Raw genomic sequence first — 24,226 nt, forward strand, 5'->3', positions numbered from 1 at the left:
CATGATTTGGTGTAAATCGGTTTAGTCGTTTGAGCAAGAAAGAATTAAAAGTTTTGTTATATCTGGACGATTAGACCTGCTCCGACAATTAAACAAATAAGAACCTCTGCATGGCTGAGGGAGCTTTATCTACTATTGGTCATTTTGGTACAGCAGGATTAGGACTGGTTGTGTGGGACCGGGTAACCTGTTTGTCTGGCTCCACCCAAGAAGAAATTGTTGCAGTTGCCATTGCAGGACTCAGAGACTCAGTCACTGTGCCTTGAAAATGTTTTTTAAAAAAGGGCATAAGGGGGCAGCGTATCAATACTATGACCCCAAAGCACTTTTGGGGGGACCCAGAGGCATCCCAACCAGTTGCCACATTTTGTTTTTCAGGCGCTAGGTAGCGGGGCAATCCAGCAGGAACTTAGCGCAGGCCTCCCATGAGGCACCGATGCACTCCTGTGGTAACCACTGCTTAAGCTTCATCTTCATGTTAATGTGGTAACATCCCTTAAGAAAGCTGGCCTTGTCAACTGTACCAAGAGGTGAAATTTGAGCAGCACTTACAGTGAGAGTACTACAGTACACGATTTGTTTTCTTTATCAATTTGAGACGGGTTTCCGTAGGAGGATGAGCGTCTGCAAGGGGGATGGGCGCAAGAATAGGTCAGTGGCCAGGTCCTGTAGCCAAATGGCTAGAGGCCTCGCACAGTGGGGGAGTTGGCTGAATATGAACAAGAAACTCCAGAAATTCACGAAAATTAATCAAATTGTTAACATGACATTATAGTTAGGTATGGTAATGCGATCTTAGCTTACATTTGTTTTTAACTTGAAAGAAAATTTCCTAAAAACCAAAGGTTAAATTGGCATTAAAGTTAGGTGTTGAAACAAGATTAAATGAATTTTTTTTTAAAACAAAAAGCTACTGAAATTCACATTTATAGTTTAGTGAGCTAGCTATAACTTTGACTCCTCCTATGCACTGTTTATGTAGTCATATATTACATCGTTCATGACATTTTAAATTACATTAGTGATAACATCACTGATAGCATCTCAAATTACATCATTGATAACATCGCTGATGACACAAAACAATCATTGTGACACCGTCCTATAGTTTTTGTGGACCGGAAATATTTGAATATGCTACAACTGTGGGTAATTTTCTGTTCACCTTAAACAGATTACCCTCTTAAAGACTTCACATAACCCACAATTTTAAGTCAAGAGGTTGACAGATTTACATATGCTATTAAAAAGATACCTTCTGCTAGGGTGTATGTGGACAACTCACCTTAGCTTAATAAAATGCACTTCACAAGGACATATAACCTTACAGCCGAATTTAAAACACATGTGAGATAAACCAGCTCTAAGTGGCATTACTCAATAATCTGCATTGCCTCAAAATCTTGAGCGAAATTCTGGAAATAAACATACACACTTTATACACATCTTTCCTATATAGAACGTCTTTCCCATATAGATTTATCTATTGCACTGTATTACAACGATTTGACACAGGTATGTGTCCACATATTCAAGGGTGGATAATCTATTGTCAATAGAAGCTTTGGTTATTCTCAATGCTTTTTTTGGAACAACCTTTGGTTTTAAGTCACAACTACGTCAGGTAAAATTGAAATCACACCGATCTAATTTCAAGAATTCGGCATTATGCTGATTCACAATATTCCAGATTCTACGCCAATACACCAATTTGCGTAATTGTGCACTAATTGCAGTAAAAACTTACTGTATGTGCACAGGAACAACAGAGCATGAACGGTTGCTGCTTGCGTTGCTTTTGTTTAAATGTGTCCTTGTGCTAAAAATTGATGTTAGTACTCATTTTGCTCTAAAACACAGCGCAACATGACAGATTTATATTTTGCCGTACCTTTGGGTACTTACACAAAAACTAATTATGTCAATTTTGCATGCCCCAAGTCACAACCTACTTTCAAAAATACCTCTGCAACCCACATCAGTGTGCTCAGCCTATACCTTGTTTAATATGAAGTAATACTTGCAACTCAAGCTTTAGTGATTTGTAACTTGTGCCCGTATAACTTTTAATATGTGTGAGCACACTTGCCTACAAGACTTACATATTTCCATGTTAAGGATCCACACGTGTCCACTCAGTCACTCTGTGCTGTTGACTATATGACTATGGTGTTATCAGTGATTTCATCAATGTAATTTAACATGTCATGAGTGATGTAATATGTGAGATCACAAGCAGTGCATGGATGGACACAAGTTATAGTTAGCCCAGGAAACTACAACATTTTTGGAGCTTATATCATATTTCAACACCAAACTATCAAGTGACTTTCATCTTTGTTTTTTAGTTAAAAAACAATCTATATATAGTTTCTTTATTTTTGCTGATTTCTAGAACAACTTTGCAAACCTGAAAAGCTGATGATGTTTAAAAACAACATGAGAAGTTGTGAAGTGCCAAGCTTCACAACTTCACTCGCCCATAGCTAAGAAGTACTAGGCGGCACTCTAGATGGTGCCAAGCTGAAGCTCATGGGTTTGTACGGATATAAAGCAAAACACCAACACTTTTCCACAAAATAGCATGTTTGTGAAGAATTGATGCAAGTGTCACCCAGCAAGTACAGCTGATGCAATCTCCCGCATAAGGTACAGTTTGGGTCAGTCTCACCTTAGGGCCATATGTAGGTGGCCAAATACCGGGCGGTAACGGCCGATTTCGGCCGTTACCGACCGGTATTTGTAGTTTCAGATGTAGGGGGCCAGATAATTACCGATTCTGTAAATTTACCGAATCTGTAAATTACCGAATCGGTAAATGTACAGAATCGGTAATATGGGATGTAGGTGGCACTGGAAACAGTGCTACAGGCCCTTAGGAATTTGTTATTTACCATGAAATACTATTGCATGGTAAATAACGAATTCCTGTGTACATACACTTCTGTGCATGTACACCTGTGCCATGTGGCACACAAGCCAGACTCAGGGGTGCAACAGGGTTTCAAAGTGACACCCTGTCCCCCTTGACAAATCGGTAACTTTACTGAATCGGTATTTACCGATTCGGTAACGATTCAGTAATTGTTACCGAATAATTACCTACATGGCATTTACCGATTTGTAAAAATCGAATCTGTAAAATTCGGTATTTACGATTCGGTAAATGCCATTTACCTACATATGGCCCTTAATGTTATTTTTTTAGGAATTCTAAAAAATTTGATACTTTGCCAGTTCAACACTCTTCATACTTTTTTGGGAGAACCAAGCCCTTCTTTAAAATGTCTAAAGATTCTATTGAAAGTAATCATGGCTTAGCTCTCTCTAACATTTAAACTGACTGTCCAAATGCTGCTGTTTTGGAAGAAATGCCGAGGCAGATGCAGTCACAATCAGTGGACCGTAAAAGAAAAATAAAGCTTCATCTACTTGAAAATGCCAATTAAAGAAGCATCTTACTAAAGTGAAAAAAATCCTGAATCGTTCCTTATTTTAAAAATGTATGAAAACAAACATTAAATTAATGTGACAGTTGTTAAGGTAACAGTCCTCCTGGGCAATTATGTTTTAGACTTTAATCATAAACTCCAAGTAGACATCTGTTGATGCAACATATGTACATTTCAGATATTTAGCCTCTGGCGTAATAATGGTTTCCGAACAGGTGTGCTTTTCTCAGTGCCTCGCTGTGCACGAGCAGGGATGCCCATGTGTGGGCTTGTTAATGCGGCCTCGCCTCCTGCACTGTAGCCTGAAAAGGGCTAGCACTAAAACTGGACTACAAACTTTTACAGTGGGTCCCGGAAAAATGTCCATTATGCTGGAATAGTCTTGCATAATTTTGCGAATTTCGAATTACAGTACGCAAAATTCACAAAATTATGCTACTATGCCACATTGCTTAGTTTTAAACCCTTTGCGGCACAAATTGTGTGCAAGTGCACTGGAACCGCACAAATAATTAGAACATGAGTAGCTGTTTGCGGTGCTTGTGTTTATTGAACTATTTTTTTATTTTATGATAAAATATACTACAAAAAAAAAAAATAATGTTGTGTCTTTTTTCTTAAGTCTTGCATCATTATGGAAAAACAAACTGTGTATTTTGCACACCCCTATTACATATCGATTCTCCACTAATTGTGCGCCAACAGGGGACAATGCCAAACATCATTGCTAATCTTGATCTTTTTTGGGGGGTACATACATTTCACCTCAATTAGAAACAGCTTTCCTGACATCTATATACCTCTAAGACCAGCTTCGAAACTCTGTGTCTATACCTTTACAGAGGAATTTCCTGGGGTATATTTCCTCATATTTCACATTTTCCCCATTAAGTGATTCTTTTGAGCTCCAGTGTCAACTTGGCAGGCTCTGGACCCAAACAAGCATACCTTCAGTTTCAGGTACTACCATGGCAATGTGTGCTTTTTGAGACCAAAATATTATATTTTTGCATTTCGACAATGTTTTTTCATTACCCCAACAATAAAAACTTATCAAAGCCAAAAAGATGGGAACCAATGCCAGACCTTCTGACGTTGCCAATGCTTCTTATGGTTTGTTACATTGTAGTTATGATTCTGACATTTGCAAGGCGTTTTCTGTCAATATTATGATATAACAGTACATCAATGTGTCTCGGCACATACACTTCCTCTCATAAGGGATACCCCTCGTCAACATCACCCCCTCAATCTGCTCACAAATTGGGAGGTGGAGGTATGTCGCTTTTTGATGTGCCTGGCGTGAGCAGATCCCACTTCAGGCACCCCGGTGAGAGCATTATACCAACACCGAGCGCTCCCCATTACCACAGGCTCGAATACTCCCTGATGAGGTCAGGGAACGTACCGGTTTCTTTCGGTCTCACATCTTGAGCTCACCACTGAACTCTCCTGTCTTGGCTTTGCTCCTGCACCAATAAACCTTCTTTGAGCATTGGGGCAGCTTACCCTTTCCAAAGATTGAGTCGGTCATAGTAAGTGTGATTAGGCTGATTTAGCAAACAAGGGCCTTGTGATCGGCAAAGTTAAGAGACTGCAGTCAATGGCAGCTGATGAAATGCCTGAGTGGGTTGAGTGGCTACCGTGAGATCTGTAGGTCTCATTTTAAATCTTGGCAGGGTCACTCAACCATTCATCCATCTGAAATCAATACCATTGTTCCCATTGAGTTGGATGCTTCTAGCGCCTATTTTTCAAGTGTCACAGGCAAATCAGTTTGGGCATTGTTCGATAAATATTTGCAGTACTATTATTTTGTGTGAAGTTACCATACCTCACAGGATTAATGCACAGACGGTATAAAAACAACTGCCCATAGGTTTACATTCCCAACTCACTTTTTGCCCTTTGCGGTTTGATAAAATTATTATCAGATGGATAAGAAGATCCCCACAACCGATTTTATTATCTTTATTATTGACAACTGTATTATGCTGATGCGATGTTGAGTGCCGTAATTGTGGCAGTATGATTATTATAACTGATAGTAATAATAACAGTAAAAGTCAAAACAATAATACTACTACTATTTACTACTACAACTACTACTACTAATAATAACAACAATTCACTATTATTACTGCTATAATTATCAGTGTTATTACTAATGGTAATATTAGTGTTAGTACTTTTATAAATAGTAGCAATAGTGGTGGTAGTAGTCAAACTGTACAAATTGGAACACTTCGCCGTGTTTCTTTCTAGTTCACTCTCGCTTGACCCAGCCACAAACTTCCAGAGTTGATATCTGGTTTCCGGAAAACTCACCGAGGCAGTTCACCTCGTGCCCGCTCCAGAGCCCGTTGGCCATGCACTCCCGCACACGGGATCCCACCAAGGTGTAGCCGGTGTTGCAGGAAAATATGGCCGTCGCTCCATAGACCGTTAGTGTTCCAATTCGGTTTCCATTGGCAGGTGTTGGCAGATCTCCACAGGAGATGACTGGGGGAAACAAAACGGGAGTGATGTGAAACTATGGAAGAGAGGGATTGTGACCCATTGATGACTGCACGGATCTATCGGTCAGATCTATTTCAAAAAGAGGTAGAAGCGGAAACTACTGATGAACTCTAGGTAAACAATTCTAGTCTAGTGCATATGTTTCTCCACCTCTCATTTGCTAGTTATATGATTCCTAACTCATGCTTCAATATTATCATAACCACCTCTATTGACTCATAAGCCATGTCTTCTCGTTGAACACTATGTAACCGGCGACTCAGTAGTCACAATGCTTGCTATTATTTTCTGATAATCGCTAAAGGAGATCTGATCAACATTCGTACTTTGTATTAATACTGAACAACATAAATCAAAATTTGACCCTTCTGGACAGCCTGCATCACAGAAATGTGCTCTTGAATGTGCCCAATATTAAACTGCTCAGTCATCAGGGGCACATTTGTTTCAAGGCTTTGATACTACTTTTAAGGAATACAGGCCAAGACTTAGAGGCCTCATGAGGGATGCCCTGAGAAGCTGGAACCCTGCCGTACATTGGGTGGCCGCTCTCGTCCTTAACATTATTATCCTACTCTATCTTTGGCTAAAAATAATCATTTACTCCTAATCTCCAATTGGCACTCTTTGTGACTTTGGTTGCTCATTTCTGATGATCATTTATTGTACAATATGGTAAGATTATTGTCTGGAACTTCTAATCACTGCAAGACCAACATTTGCTTGCTGAGTTGAATGTCTGTTGTGCAGGCAAGGCACCATCATCCTTACCTTTACATGAGGGCTTTGAGGCTCCCACACTCCACTTTCCGTTGGCCTGGCAACGGACCACCCTTTTGCCAGTATAGTAGAAGCCCGGGTCACAGATGAGGAGCAGCTGGGCACCGTAATGGTACTGCGTCTCAAGGATCAGCCTCCAGCGCCCATGCTCCACATGGATACTGCTGACATCAGGGCACGATACAGCTGCAAAGGGAAATTATTTGTGGTTAATACAGACTTACAGTGAAGAAAAGAAGTAATGAAGGGAAAGATTGATGTAAGTAAGGAAGTGAGGGTGAAATGAAGGAATAAAGGGAGGAAGTGAGGGAGGAAGGAAGGACAGAAGGAATGATTTAAGGAAAAAGGAATGTAGAAAGGAGTACGGAAGGGAAAAATAATTAAGAGAGGGGAATAGGAAGAAAGAAATAGAGGAATGAAGGAAAAAAGGTAGCAAGCAAAAAACGGGAGAGGGCGTACTGGGATAGGAAGGCAAAAGGATAGAATGAAGGGATGGTTGAATGGGAAATAAGGAAGGAAGGAAGAGAGAAGGAGGAAAGGGGTTAGAGCAGAAGACTTCAATCTATGGGGCGCGACCCCCAGGGGGGTCGTGGAGTCCTGGGAAGGAGGTCGCAGATTCTGTCAGTGCAGACTTGGAGGGCAGTTGTTTACGGGGTCTAATTATTCAATGTGGTATTTGATTGTTGGAACTAAATGTGATGTTCAAAACACTTTACTAGGGGTTGAGTACAAATATATTGTTTTATTCTCAGTTCATTTTTATAAACATAATTTCAAGACTATCGTGAGCTAGTCAAAATGTGTAGGTGTGCTTGTTAAGTATGCTTGTAACTTTGGATATGCATAACAAGTACGCATTCAGAAAGAACATTTTATGTAATAATTGCTAGCAATGTACAATGTAAAGTAAACTTATTTCACTGAACATATGTTCTGGAAATAGGTGGCGTAATCTCTTTTATGCACCACCTGCGTTGTCGTTTACTAGCAGAAGTGCAGGGGCTAGCATTCCTTTTGCAGATAAATGTCTTACTGAACCCATTGTAATGCAAAAACCCGGGATACATTCATGTTTCGATCGTCATTTCTATCGTTAGGGATTTCGTGGGATGTGTGTATACATGTACATTGGAATGGGTGCGTTTTTTTGCCAAGAGGACTGCTTGGTGAGTTGCTAGCTTGCTGCTGTGATGTAGTGATCTGCTGGTCACGAGGGCATCTTGGTCTAACATACCTCGGATATGTATATATATATATATTACCTACTGGCGATAGCCAGTAGGTATATATAGTTAGGATTTTTTTCCTATGGGATTTTTGAAAATTCTATGTCGAATAACTTTGGCGTTTGAGGACAGAATTGGCTGAAATTTTCAGGAAAATGGAACATTTTGTTTCTGAGCAGCCCCTGAAAATTTGGGGGGGTTTCGTCAAGGGGAGGCCGAGAAAAAAGGGGGGTCCCAAAACGTGTTTTTCCCATGCAATTTTCCATAGGGCGGTTGGCCTCACTTTTAGCCTGAACGGCTGAATGGATTTACACCAAACTTGGCAAAATTGTAGGGACTGGTAGCCCGATGTGCCTTTGCTATGTCTCAAGATATAGGCTCCAGTGGTTTTTACGAAAATTAACTTTGAAAAATATATATTGGGCTACATTGGGCTATATATATGTTGGAGCCCAAATATAGCCCAATGTAGCCCAATGTAGCCTAAAGATGGCCACCAGAGACAAAAAAAACAAATGTAGCCCAAATATCAGCCAGATGTAGCCCAACTATAGCCCAATGTCAGAATGTCCCAGAGTGTTCTAAAGAACAACTAGAGTGCTAACAGTCCTACTTATTACAAAGGTATGGCACACCTGAAGCCATCTTGATTGGAATAAAGTGGTTACTCTTAAAACATTTAATTTAAAAAGGAACAAAATGAGGGGGTTCATTTTGCCATAGAAAGTATGATTAGCGAATATATGACGAAATCCCGCATACCATCAGTCCGCAAAAAAAATCCCGCATGTACTATTAGGCCGCAAATTAAAATAACGAAAACTTTTAGAACGAATATGCCTTTAGCATACACTAAACAACTAAACTACCCTAAACCCTAAAACACTACCCCCAGCATGACCCTACACTACACAAACAGTACAACACTACCCTAAACCCTAAAACACTACCCCAGCATGACCCTACACTACACAAACACTACAACACTACCCTAAACCCTAAAACACTACCCCCAGCATGACCCTACACTACGCAAACACTACCCAAAACACTACACCCCAGCATGACCCTACACTACGCAAACACTACAACACTACCCTAAACCCTAAAACACTACCCCCAGCATGACCCTACACTACACAAACACTACAACACAACCCTAAACCCTAAAACACTACTCCCCAGCATGACCCTACACTACGCAAACACTACAACACAACCCTAAACCCTAAAACACTACCGCCAGCATGACCCTACACTACGCAAACACTACAACACTACCCTAAACCCTAAAACACTACCCCCAGCATGACCCTACACTACGCAAACACTACAACACTACCCAAAACCCTAAAACACTACACCCCAGCATGACCTTACACTACGCAAACACTACAACGCTACCCTAAACCCTAAAACACTACCCCCAGCATGACCCTACACTACGCAAACACTACAACGCTACCCAAAACCCTAAAACACTACACCCCAGCATGACCCTACACTACGCAAACACTACAACACTACCCTAAACCCTAAAACACTACCCCCAGCATGACCCTACACTACGCAAACACTACAACACTACCCTAAACCCTAAAACACTACCCCCAGCATGACCCTACACTACGCAAACACTACAACACTACCCTAAACCCTAAAACACTACCCCCAGCATGACCCTACACTACGCAAACACTACAACACTACCCTAAACCCTAAAACACTACCCCCAGCATGACCCTACACTACGCAAACACTACAACACTACCCAAACCCTAAAACACTACCCCCCAGCATGACCCTACACTACGCAAACACTACAACACTACCCAAAACCCTAAAACACTACCCCCAGCATGACCCTACACTACGCAAACACTACAACACTACCCAAAACCCTAAAACACTACCCCCAGCATGACCCTACACTACGCAAACACTACAACACTACCCAAAACCCTAAAACACTACACCCCAGCATGACCCTACACTACGCAAACACTACAACACTACCTAAAACACTACACCCCAGCATGACCCTACACTACGCAAACACTACAACACTACCCAAAACCCTAAAACACTACCCCCAGCATGACCCTACACTACGCAAACACTACAACACTACCCTAAACCCTAAAATACTACACCCCAGCATGACCCTACACTACGCAAACACTACAACACTACCCAAAACCCTAAAACACTACCCCCAGCATGACCCTACACTACGCAAACACTACAACACTATCCTAAACCCTAAAACACTACGCCCAGCATGACCCTACACTACGCAAACACTACAACACAACCCTAAACCCTAAAACACTACCCCCAGCATGACCCTACACTACGCAAACACTACAACACTACCCAAAACCCTAAAACACTACCCCCAGCATGACCCTACACTAAACAACCACCACAACTCTACACTACACTAACACAACACTACACTACACAACACTACACTACACTACACAACCACTAACCCACAAAAAATTAACACAAACCCACTTACCTCTCTCGTCATCGTGGTTTTCACAACGCAAATGCATTTACCATACATGCCTTTAAAACGTAATTCTTTGTAAAGGCATGCGCGATAAATGCACATGCGTTTTGAAAAAATGCGGGATAATGGTATGCGAGGTCAATGACCTTGCGGGATAATGGTATGCGGACTGAAAGTCTGCGGGATAAAAAATGCGGGGAAAATGGCTGCAAACCATGATTAGCAGCAGACTTCCCTGGTGAGCACTAGCTTTACTACAGTGATCTAATGAGCAACTAGAGTGCTAACATTCAGAATTTATGGCAAATGTGTGACACATCTGAATGCCTTCTTGATAGAACCAAAGTAAACAAGCATTGAAAATGCAATAGATCTCGTCCTCGTTTAAGTTAAAGCCATTCTGTTTGTAATGAGGTGGCTTTTTAGCTTTGCTTTTATTAGTGTTTTTAAAACTTTCATGTAAATAACATGCATATGTATGCATATATGTATATGTATGCATGTATTTATATTTATATAGATATGCAGATTATATATGTTTATATATGTATATTACCTACTGGCGATAGCCAGTGGGTATATATAGTTAGGATTTTTTCTCTATGGGGTTTCTGAAAATTCTATGTCTAATAACTTTGGCGTTTGTGGACGGAATTGGCTGAAATTTTCAGGAAAATGGCACATTTTGTTTCTGAGCAGGCCCTGAAAATTTGGGGGGTTTCGCCAAGGGGGGGCCGAGAAAAAAGGGGGGTCCCAAAACGCGTTTTTCCCATTCATTTTTCCATAGGGCGGTTGGACTCACTTTTAGCTCGAACGGCTGAATAGATTTACATGAAACTTGGCAAAATTGTAGATATGGTTTGCCCGACGTGCCTTTGCTATGTCTCAATATATGTGCTCCAGTGGATTTTGAGAAATTATCGTTTAAAAAAATATATATATCTGTGACAGCGCTCCGGTTAGCGCCCCGGTTCGCGTACCTGACGCGTAACGGAACTTCGCGAAGCGAAGCTGATTGGCTCTCCGGTGTCGGTCAACATTCTAAACAGTCCGGAGCGGCCGCCATCTTGTCTCTCGGTACGATCGAGAGACAAGATGTGGTGAAAAACGAAGGGGGAAATGAAGGAAAGGGGCAAGGTAGACCACTCCTGACCCCCTAGGATTGATGAGGGGGATATTAAAGTGCCCCGCGGGGCAAAAAAAAATTTTTTTTTTTTTTTGCGATTTTACGCCATAGAGGCGCGTCCCGGTACGTGAACCGGGCAGCTCACCGGGCAGCTCACCGGGCAGCTAACCGGGCAGCTAACCGGCAGCGTAGCTGTCAACATTGTAAACAGTCCGGAGCGGCCGCCATCTTGTCTCTCAGTAGGTTCGAGAGACAAGATGTGGTGAAAAAAGAAGGGGGAAATGAAGGAAAGGGGGCAAGGTAAACCCCTCCTGACCCCCTAGGATTGATGAGGGGGATATTAAAGTCCCCCGCGATTTTTCGCGGTAGAGGCGCTTCCCGGTACGCGAACCGGGCAGCTAACCGGCAGCGTAACGGGAGTCCGCCATCTTGTGTTTTTGGAGCGTCCGGTTCGCGTACCGGGTAGCGTCCCGGTAAGCGTAACAAGGGGAAAACCAAGAGAAACAGTAAAAAAAAAGTAAGGGAATAGATTTCCAGCAAACTTGGCAAAATTGTAGGGACTGTTTGTTTGATGTGCCTTTGCAAGGCCTCAAGATATGTGCACATGTGGATTTTGTCTAATTAAGGTTAAAAAAATATATATATCTGTAAGCGTGCTCCGGCACGCTTACGTTACGGGTTTTGTTTGCGCTGCAGAGCCGATACGTCACGGTTATGCGACGCGTCATGAGGCGTCTCACGTGGCTACGTGATACGTCACGTAATAAAGAATATATTTTACAGCTATAGATATTAGCTTTTAAAAAAACAATGAAAGGTAGACCACTCCTGACCCCCTAGGATTGATGAGGGGGATATTAAAGTGCCCCGCGGGGCAAAAAAAAATTTTTTTTTTTTTTGCGATTTTACGCCATAGAGGCGCGTCCCGGTACGTGAACCGGGCAGCTCACCGGGCAGCTCACCGGGCAGCTAACCGGGCAGCTAACCGGCAGCGTAGCTGTCAACATTGTAAACAGTCCGGAGCGGCCGCCATCTTGTCTCTCAGTAGGTTCGAGAGACAAGATGTGGTGAAAAAAGAAGGGGGAAATGAAGGAAAGGGGGCAAGGTAAACCCCTCCTGACCCCCTAGGATTGATGAGGGGGATATTAAAGTCCCCCGCGATTTTTCGCGGTAGAGGCGCTTCCCGGTACGCGAACCGGGCAGCTAACCGGCAGCGTAACGGGAGTCCGCCATCTTGTGTTTTTGGAGCGTCCGGTTCGCGTACCGGGTAGCGTCCCGGTAAGCGTAACAAGGGGAAAACCAAGAGAAACAGTAAAAAAAAAGTAAGGGAATAGATTTCCAGCAAACTTGGCAAAATTGTAGGGACTGTTTGTTTGATGTGCCTTTGCAAGGCCTCAAGATATGTGCACATGTGGATTTTGTCTAATTAAGGTTAAAAAAATATATATATCTGTAAGCGTGCTCCGGCACGCTTACGTTACGGGTTTTGTTTGCGCTGCAGAGCCGATACGTCACGGTTATGCGACGCGTCATGAGGCGTCTCACGTGGCTACGTGATACGTCACGTAATAAAGAATATATTTTACAGCTATAGATATTAGCTTTTAAAAAAACAATGAAATTCACTGAAAAAACCATAGGTTATAGACCATATATAGTTAGGAATTTGCATTTACAAAACCTTGAAAATTCACTGAAAAAACCATAGGTTAGAGACCATATATAGTTAGCTGGACATTTTATTGACATAAAACCAATGAAATTCCATATATAGTTAGTTGCACTAACTATATATCGCGCACCCGCAATCCACTGCTGATGATGTCACATATTACATCATTCATGACATGGTCAGTGACATCACTGATGTCATCACTGATGACATCTCAAATGACATCACTGATGACATCACTGATGACATCTCAAATGACATCACTGATGACATCATGACACACCAATACCAGTTACTACATACGCACTCACTGATTCCTACGTCTACACACACATTCACTCATTCACCCATACAATCACTCATACATACAGTCACTCATTATTACAACACTATCATATGCACTCATACACCTAGTCAGTCCTGTGAAGAATCAATCACACTTCGATTTCCTCATCTATACAGTTAAACACAGAACACCATACTTTTCACACATATACTAACACATACTTACTCTCTTATACAATCACTGATACAAGTACACATTGATATGCACAGAGTCACACACCTCCCAGCCAGCCACACACACACTCAGTCTTCCATACATCCACTCATTCTTCAATATGTAAAACATATTTAAACTTTACAAAAACACACAGACACTAGATGATGTCATCAGTGATGTCATTTGAGATGTCATCAGTGATGTCATTTGAGATGTCATCAGTGATGTCATCAGTGATGTCACTGACCATGTCATGAATGATGTAATATGTGACATCATCAGCAGTGGATTGCGGGTGCGCGATATATAGTTAGTGCAACTAACTATATATGGAATTTCATTGGTTTTATGTCAATAAAATGTCCAGCTAACTATATATGGTCTCTAACCTATGGTTTTTTCAGTGAATATATATATATATATATATATATATATATATATATATATATATATATATATATACCATATACCACACACATATCCCCTCCTCCATCAGTTTTTGTGCTTGGAATAATGAAAAACCAGCCAATACGGCTTTATTGTTATGGTCTCTTTTTAGCGTTGATTGGCCCTACTTTGCTCCCTCAACACAACAGAACTGCTTTTAGACGATTCTTCAAAAGTTAGGATGGATAAGCATCACTTAGAAATGCGAGTAAGAAAGAGATTGTTGTTTGCATTTCCTTTTGATAGAATATACATGGTGTGGAAGCCACATGCTTTATTGTTTGTCAGTTTCTACGAACATAAAGTTACTACAAAGTGGCAGTAATTCTGCTTGATTTTAATGTTGATGGCATTTCAGCGTTCAACATGCTGTCAGAAAATCAAGTAGTGAAACGTGTAATAACGATAGTGATCAAAGTGGTAACGTTTTTTATCGTGTGCTAACGTCACCCTTCTCAAAATTAACGTGTTGCATATAATTTGTCAGTTATTTCTTCCTTTTTCCTGAAGGAACTTAGTTACTGGCGTCGGGCTGATTGAGGGTGCTGAGGGCAGAGGCCTGGATGACACACAAGTGTAAAAAACATCAAAGCCTCATTAACCCCTTGCATGCTGATGACGGCCCCCGGCCGTCATGCATCACGGTGGGCGTGTGCTGATGACGGCCGGGGGCCGTCATGATCCCGCCCACTCTTCAAAACGGCCGCACAGCACGAAAATTCGCGCCGCATGCAAGGGGTTAACAAGTAAAAGGTCTTTTAAAGACCTGTGAAGTATTTGGGTGTGGCTTTGTGTATGTCCGTGAACCGGTTTCAGCCGGGCTCACAGACAGGGGGGGTGGAAGGGGGAAGGAGGCTGCAGCACTTTTAGTTCAATGGGCGTTGGGCGCCTGGAGCTGTGGGTCCCGTCTGTAAAGCAAGTGAAAGGTCTTCTCGCATCCCCCCTCCCACACGTCCCATAAATCATTAGTTCAAGTCCGTCGAGCCCTCATACCTGGGCACAAAGATGCCCTCCCATGAGAGAGGAAGAAGACGCAGAGAGATACTGCCCCCCCCTCCCCACCCCCCATGAGAGAGGCACAGAAAAGGTGGGTGGATGAATGATGGGTGGATGGATGGATGGAAGGGTGGATGGATGAAGGATGAATGTATGGATGGAAGGATGAAAGGGTGGATGGATGTATGGATGGAAGGATGAAAGGGTGGACAGATGAAGGACGAATGGATGGATGAAAGGGTAGATGGATGAAGGATGGATGGATGTGTGAAAAGGTGGGTGGATGAATGATGAGTGGATGGATGGATGGATGAAAGGGTGGATGGATGAAGGATGGATGGATGGATGAAAGGGTGGATGGATGAAGGATTTATGTAAGGATGAAAGGGTAGATGGATGAAGGATGGATGTTTGGATGGAAGGATGGATGGATGAAGGGTGGGTGTATGGATAGATAAAAGGTTGCATGGATGAATGATGCATGGATGGATGTGTGAAAAGGTGGGGGGCTGAATGACGGGTGGATGGATGGATAGATGAAAGGGTGGGTGGATGAAGGATGGATAGATAGATAAAAGGGTGGATGGATGGATGAATGATGGATGGATGTGTGAAAAGGTGGGTAGATGAATGATCGACGGATGGGTAAAGGATGGATGTATGGATGGAAGGATGAAAGGGTGTATGGATGAAGGATGGATGGATGGATGGATGTGTGAAAGTGTGGGTAGATAAATGATGGAAGGATGTATGTGATGAGGTCTAACAGGCACATTTATGGTTGTCGATAGTTGTTGATGATGAGGAGTACCAGTTTCTAGAATCTTTTGTCGGAAGGGGGTCCTTACGCCTAAAAAGTTTCATAAGGGGGTCTCGGCATCAAAAAGTTTGAAGACCTCTGGGTTAGAGAGAAAGTGTGTAGGACGGAAGGGAGGATGCAGATTAAAGAGTAAGGAAAGGATGGAGAAATGACAGATAAAGGGGAGGAAGGAAGGATGCAACAGAGGGGACAGGAAAGTAAGAAAGAAGAAAGGAAAGAGTGTAGGTAAAAGCAAAGGCAGCAGTTGAGGCGAGTGAGAGATAGATGGAGGTAGGGTGAAAGAGATGAAGAGAGAGAGAGAGAGAGAGAGAGAGAGAGAGAGAGAGAGAGTGGGAGGGAGGTGTAGAAGAAAATGAAGGATCAAAGAATACAAAAAGAAGTAAAGTTAGCAGGGAGGGCAGGAAGAAACATTATATAAATATAAGAGAAATGAAAGGAAAAATATTAAAATGAATGAAAGATAAGAAGGAAATGACACATTGAAGAAGGGACTAGTAAGGCAGAAACACACTAGAGTAAACGGTGAAAAGAGCATGAAGTTTTATAACTGGTTCGAAAAGGAAGGTATGAAGTTACTATGAGAGAGCAAATAGTGAAAAAGACAAGGATGGTATTAAATAACAACAGAAAAGGCAATAGAAGGAAGGAAAGGACAGAGGGAGTAATGAAGAGAAGAGACAGAAGGAAGATAAAATATAGAAGTTAAGATATAAAAAAACAATAATAGTTAAAATGAATAACGGAGAGAGTAGAAAAGAGACACACAAGAGAGAAGAAAGGAGGAAGCAGTGGTGATTCCTCCATGGGGGCGTTTGGGTGCGGCCCCCCCTGCTTTCTCACCGTGCGAGTAGACAGAAACAAATGGTAATTATTGCCGTAATATAACTACCATTTGTGATTTGTTTCTGCCCTTTTAGCACGGCGAGAAAGCAGAACTTTCTGGTTTAGAGTCATAGTGGGCGATGTGTTACTCGAGGGCAGGGGGGAGTGGCTTGTGGGAGTGGCTTGCCCACTGTTGTTAATACTGACTGTTTGGGCAGCCTGAGGCCGCCCAAACAGACAGTATTAACTACAGTGGGAAAGCCACTCCCCCAAGCCACTCCCCCCTGCCCTCGAGTAAGACCACACACTCACTCTCCCTGTTCTCTCTGTATGCTGCAGCAGCAGCATACAGAGAGAAAATGACGTAGCCTGGGGCAGCCGGCCGCACCAATCAAAAACGCGGCGGTGGAGGGGAGGGAGGCTGCCTGCCGCGCCGCCTTCCTATGATGACATGCTGCAGGACTTGAAAACGAGGAAGGCGGGAGTCGGGACGGAGTCTCCGGATGGCGGACGGTGAGTTTATTTTTTTTTATTTGATATATATTTGTGGCCTGTTTCTATGTATGTCCTTCTAAAACTCTTTGTTGAACATACATGCGGCGCAGCTGAGAAGGTATGCGTCTGTCTGTCGAGGCACAAGCAGCGCTAATCTCTACTGGGAGCACGGCCGTATCCATTGATGGGAACGGTGCTGCTCAGCCAAGTGGCCAGAAACGGGCTAATTTGCCTATGCAAATTGTTGAAACATAAAACATGCCTCTGCAAACTACACTGGAGAGAGCTGTGTTAGCGGTTTTCTAGGCACATGGGCATCCACGTTTGGTATTAACCCTGCTTGTTTCTGGGCAGTGTTTTGTATTAACATGTTAGCCACAGGCAGTGAAACAGCAGCCAGGCTCGGAGAGGTGGCATACAAACACGACTGCTGATCACTGCCCCTGGCACACAACTGCAACCCCTGCCTCAACCGACAGCTTAGAGGAAAGCCCATGCAAATAAGCTGTGCAATATATGCAAAAGCACCCCGCGTGACATTAGCACAACTTCCCCCTTGAACCCGAGCGGCTTTCACCAGTCCATAGCAGGAGCCGCCTGCACGCGATGCGTGTCCCTACAGTTCGCATCCCTGCTAGTTTCGGGCCCGCAGAAGCGTTCAGCCTGAGTCAGCATTCAGACCTGCTGCTGCTGTCTAGCGATGAAATCATCACTTTTCAGCATTTGCCATAACATCTCGGAGCCTAGAAGAAAGTAGCGCATGAGAACTGCACCCGGAGAGGATCTCACGCCTTCAGGTTCAGCGTGCAGGCAAACATTATGTGCAGGCCTTTACGCCCCGCCTATCAGAAAGTTCACCAGCCGCCACTGGGAGGAAGGTAGAATGGAGGAGTGTAAGGGAGACTGAGTCAATCACTCTGATATTCACTGCATTAATTACAGTTGATTTATTTCAGAGTGAGTCATTTAATGATTCTGCTTTTTTACTGTTTCTGAAATCTCAGAATCTTTATTTTGGTAATTCTCGACTCGAAGTAATTTCCTTACTCCCACTTCCCTTAAACTAACATACTCACTTCATTTTTTCCTGTAACTCCTTCCAATACCCCGTATTGTAACTTTACTATTACTCCTGCCATTACCTACAACTCACCTATATTCTGCCTGATTTTGTTTAACCTATAGGTATGTCAGCCCGTTTCCCCACGAGCATTTTGAGTTTTACCCAAAATTAAACGTCATCTTTGAACTTTTAGACCAAGCAGAATTATGCAGACATAAAGTGGGTGTTGTGTAGTGCCGGTGTAAGACATTCTAGGTCCTTCTGTGCCGAATTAAGACATTTTTCTCTTATATCGCCCTTTTTACTGGTCGGACCTGCAGAAGCAGTCAAAAGATAAATGTGTGAAGTCAAGAAATGCTAAAGAGAATGCAAGGAAAAAATTTACATAATCTGTTTAGCTTCTGAAACAATCCTCTTGGAGACCCGATCTTACTGTACCACAAAAAGAAGAATTTCTCGAGACCGTGGATCAACCACAAGAGAAGTATCTCAATTCTTTGGTTGAAAACACCCAAAATTTAAGAAAGGCAACCACCTGCTGAAACATTCCTTAAAGGAATTGACTAGACTCAATAGGAATATCCTACTAGTGGATGAAATGGTCACTGCACTTCCGTTCAGGCCAAACACCGTTCTCCTTTGCCTTTTGAGTTGGGTTGGTAATTTTGGCTGATTTGTTGTTGAGTATTTCTGTCTATATTGTGTATGTTCTTTGCAGCACTATGTATCCCAAAAATAATTATGTGCCTTCAAAACTTTTAAAATAAATTAAAATGGATCTCTAAACTGTCCGATTACTACAATTCCATGTTACCGTCTTTCTGCTAATATCCCTAAACAGAGAGACAGATGAAGGGACAGTTTTTGACAGTGTGGTCCTCTCACAGGACACACGTGCTGAGACTTAATTAAAGTGCATGTCAACCTCCGCCTTAGCAGGCTCTAAGCAAGACTTGAGTGCCATACCCTCTCCATCGCTCCCCTACCTCAGCCCGCCTCCACCTCGCGCATCTCTTAGACGAGCAGTGTACTTTAACGGAAGAGGATTATTTAGAGCATTCGGCTAAGTACCTGAGCTAATTGCATGATATTTTCTTAGTTCAAACTGTTGGCAAACCTTTAATGAACAGAATTCTTTAAGAACTCCTCCTGACATAAAATGTCTCTCTGAGAGCCGCTGTGGGACGTTCCTCAGTTTCCACTATCCTAGCCCGCTGCGAAGCTCTTGCTAAGCTTGCACCCTCTAACGAGGATCTATACATTGATGTTCCTGTGATAATTACTGTCAGGGAGTTACTCCGGTTTCCTAAATGTTTCATGCTCAGCATACATTCTTAATATTTAATAAGGAATGGAGATTAAACTTGAATAAAAGCTGCCTACTGAAAGTCTGCCCTCTACTGCAGCGCACACACTAAATTTGAAATTAAGTGAAGAGCCAGCAGTGCACTTGCTACAGACCTGCCGTACTCTCTAAATAATATTGTTCTACTTTCTTACTCTTGTATCGTTCTTTTTTGTATATATTCTCCTTTCTACATTCTATTGCTCTACTGCACCCACCTCATGGGAGTTCTCTAACCCTCTAATTTCTTGCTTCTCCGGAGAAGGCAGCAAAGAAGGCCTGGATCATGTTTGTGATCAAGGTAAGGTAAGGTTTCAAAACAACTGCTTGATAGGAAAAGCTATTCCTAATTACAAAAGCAGAAAACTAAAATATTTTGGGGTTAAGAAGGTGAACTAGACATAAAAGTAAAGGATACAAGTTGAGCCATTACAAATATTTTTATGGGATAAAAATGATATCGTATTTCTGAAAGAGGAGAATCATGTGCAGTATGGATTGCTGTGGCAGATGCTGTCTGAAAATGAAATGATGTCGGAGGCCGGGTACTACGGGTAGTCCTTACCTACCAGCAATTCCATCCTATCTCTGCATTATCAAACTTGTGCTTTCTACTTCCTTGCTATCTTTTAGTGCTCTTCCTTCGAACCTGATGTCTGCTTTTTTATTAGATCATGTGATCTTTCTGGAACTGGAATTTTCTTTCCAAGTTGCTCCAACATTAAAAATTAGATGTGCGTGGAATCAGTAAATTTGTACAAGAGGTTCCTTCCCTGGGGGAGATCAACAAAGAAGATTCCAGAGCTACAAAGATTAGCCTCTTTGTATGACAATCTAAATTTAAAAAAGGGGGATAATGTGTTGTTGAGGTAGCAAGTTTCAAATGCAGAACCTCTGTGGTGAGGTGGGGTTTCACTTGCTGAATGAGACATTGGCTGGATACTTACGCAAACATGCTGGCGGGTTGTCGCCATTGCTCCACATCGCGGTCTCCAGACATTCCGTGGCAGACTCTTCAGCAGAGACCAGATGGAAGCCCTCGTTACACTGGTAAACGGCCTGAGTGCCAACCGTGTTCTCTTTTCCAAACACCATGCCATTCACAGGAGGCCGCGGAACACCACAGGACACAGCTGTGTGAAGAAAGATCGCTTGTTTGAACATACATGAAAATACATGAATCACTCACATCTCTTTCTTGCCCAGTGTTCAGTTTGAGCTGCAGGGGTACTCATTTTTAAAGACCAGCACTTATTTTTCCTCATCAGAACACAAAGAAGAAAAAAAAAGGGGGGGAAAGATGGTGAAAAAAAACGGGGAAAAAAAACACTGACCAATGAAGCAGGAATGAAAAAAAATCGGAAAGAGTTAGATAAAGAGTCAAGGAGTGTTAAGTGGCTGATTAAAGAGGCATAAGGAGGAAGAGGCTAGAAAGCCTTGGTATGCAGCACCCCAATCATTGAAATCGCCGATCACGGCTTCTAAGCAAAACTTTGTGCTGGGGCACTTTCTTCTTTGCATATAAAGCACTACTCGTCCCTGGAGTTACATCTTGCACGTGGTTGACATCCTGCCACTTTTAGCATTTACGTTGAGATAATGAAGTGAACACACATAATTACTTTTTTCTTTACAGAAACTTGATATGAGTACGTTTTTTAAAGGACGAAAAATAGAAAAAGAGTTCAAAGTATTGTGGAAATAACAAATTAAAGAATTATAAGTATCGCAGCACTACGAGATACAAAGAGACATTAACAATAATAATTCATAGCAAACAAGGGAAAAGGGCAAAACCAGCTAAGAACATGCCTCGTTCCTCCCCGCCTCTTCAAACTTTTAAGACCTGCCAGGAAGACTCTTTCGCTTTTCTCAAGCTTATTCCTCCTTCTCTCCTCATAATTCTTGCTCAGTTAGCTTTTTTGGAAGCTCATTGCAGGGTTAATACTCCTTGATACTACTGTGGCTCAGAATCCAAAGTTTTTGTTAAGAACCTCCCAATGTGCTTCTAGGTGCTAGGTTTGCCAGATTCTGGGCTGCCTAGTCCTAATTTCACTTCACTTCTTATCGCTTTTATCCATCACTCTACGCTTCCTGTCCCTTTATCTCACTCTTACAGGTCCTTTCTCATCCTGGCTCTTTGTCACTGTTTTCTTATCTTTTTCATTCTCCTTGTTTTTCTCTCTCTTGGTCTGGGGCCAAAATCTGATGATAAAAAAATAAGTCATGGTCCCCACAAATAAGTGCCACTACTGACCACCTGCAACCACCAGCACTTAATGACCAGTGCAGCTGCCCGTTCAGGCTGCCAGCTGAGAAGGATTTTGCTGAGCTGCCTCAGAGGAGGCTTGTCTCAGTAGTTTTTCTGTAGTACAAAGGGTGCCACCTTGTAACCTCATAACCCCTGTAAACCTATGTCCATCAGGCGACTAGCTGTACTGTCTAGCCACTCGAGGAAGGCCTCCTTATATTTGGCATGGCTGTTCGAATGGTGTTAAGGTAGTAAGACCAGGAGCGCAAGCCTGCCTGGCCGTAACTTCTTTAATCTACTACCAACTGGACCTCGGACTTAAATTAGGCAAAATCATAGGACATCTTAGGAGAGTCCAGCCAGTCTACTATCCCAGGTTCTCTCTGGCTTATGTCACAATTTATCTTGTAAGCTACTGCTAGGAGCTACAAGTGATAAATCTTTACCAGTTTTCTTTGCAGATCATATATCTGACTAGAAGGTTTGGGGGCAGGGTTGCACCTTGTACTTCTTGGCATGAGGCCCCGCCCTCTTTAGGGCCCACCCCCTCCTCACATTGTGAGATTGTTCTTCAGGTTGGCAGGTATGGAGTTGCCTATATAGGAAGATGTCAAGTGATAGGGAAGTCAGGAGACATACAGGAAGTGGTTGTGCTTTGCTGCTTCACTAAATGTAAATCCGGCCTCTTTACAGTGGCTAACTTATGTGAGAGCTAGCCTGTCACATGTCCTGTCCTGTTGGTCCTTGCGTTCTTCCTGTCCCTTCTTCCATGCACCTCCTGTCCTTCGTGGTGGTGCCACAATTGACAAGATGGCTGACCTAATCAGCTCTCATACCCTCCTGATGCATTATCACAACATAACAGTCAGTTTGTGTGTTGTGTGTGAGATCTGGAGGTCTGTGCCAGACAGATGATATTTGGTGCTGGAGTCATACAGAGAGATCAAATAGTTAAAAGGCTGAGTTTTCCAGGTTTCCAAATTTCCAGTGTATGGCTAAGTCACTGTCTTTATAGAAGTTTTTAGTTGGTGGGGTATGAAATTTGTAGTCAGAAAGAAGTGGGGACAGCTTGATGTCTTGTGTGAGATTCATAGGGGCTCCATTGACTCCAGGAAGGGAAGGGCGCGATAGAATAAACCTTACACAGGAATTAGCAACCAGTAGTTCATCTGTTTTAATACTTCTCACGCGTCCATACCTTTTGCATGTGGTGCAGAGCACACACTAACGAGGGCATAGAGAAAGAAGCGTCTTGGTCACTGCTGAGGGTGACGCCCATGTGAGTTAATAAAAAGATAATATGTGAGGCAATGAAGCACTCACTGTAGGGTTGTTCACAGGGATGCCAGATTGGCATTTGACTGGGAGAGACGTACTGATCTAGAAAGGGCTTTTAAAGCAGAGACACTCCCCCGCCTGTAAGAGAGGTGGGGACAGCCACAATTCTCTATTTTCTGGATGGTCCTATAGGGTAGAGGTACATAAGGTGGACGGGTTCACTAGTATCCTCTGTAGAAGGACTTTGGAGGCAGGTGTGAGAATACCTCAGAACATTGGAACATGGGAAATAGTCCCAATTTTAAATAAGAAGGAGGGCACAAACAATTCACTAATTCGTAGGTGATTCTTGTGGCAGGAAAAATGGTTGATCATGTAAGAGTGTCTTCGGGCTTCATTTAGACTATGGTGGGCAGTCCACCACCCATCAGGTGGGTGGAGGTCATTGCCTCTGCCACCCTGGCAAGACTACTGACCACCATAGATTGAGATTGCCACTGGTCCTACAGAGATCTCTGTGACCTCTGAGGAGCTGCAGTCATGGTGTCACCTCTAGAGGCTCTGAATGTTTGGTGACCAGCTAGCATGTTTTAGGCAGCAGCTCTTTAAGCTTTTGAGTTTACCAAAAACTAACTCCCAAAGTGGGAAGTTGTTTTTGAAAACAAAACAAAAGCTAATGAGCCTGTTTTCTCCCAGGGTATATTTTTCTGTTCCAAACTGCCAGGCTTTCGCTGGCGGTCACAAAACAATTCATCAATCTGTCCACTATATATAGGGGGGATGGTCTGATGTACCTAAAATGACAACCACAACTCCCGAGGGCCACAGTCATAATGTTTTTGACAGAGGAACTACCATGAGCACTACTGTCATAAACCTCCCATCCAGCCAACTCTCAATTGACTGTGCACTC

At 42.7% G+C, this 24,226-nt stretch overlaps 1 protein-coding gene across 1 annotated transcript in view; it reads right to left on the minus strand.

Moving 5' to 3' along the window:
• The window catches only part of CSMD2 (CUB and Sushi multiple domains 2), a 607,842-nt gene that overhangs the window by 165,298 nt on the left and 418,318 nt on the right, over positions 1-24,226 (minus strand). Inside the window, exons 45-47 of the mRNA XM_078683053.1 lie at positions 20,732-20,917; positions 6,744-6,938; positions 5,781-5,954 (exon numbers count right to left, since the gene is read on the minus strand). Coding sequence (XP_078539179.1) covers positions 5,781-5,954; positions 6,744-6,938; positions 20,732-20,917 — 555 coding nt within the window. The remainder of the gene's footprint in view (positions 1-5,780; positions 5,955-6,743; positions 6,939-20,731; positions 20,918-24,226) is intronic.

This window comes from Lissotriton helveticus, chromosome 3_1 (assembly GCF_964261635.1).
Source record: "Lissotriton helveticus chromosome 3_1, aLisHel1.1, whole genome shotgun sequence".
In the NCBI taxonomy this organism is placed as follows: Eukaryota; Metazoa; Chordata; class Amphibia; order Caudata; family Salamandridae; genus Lissotriton; species Lissotriton helveticus.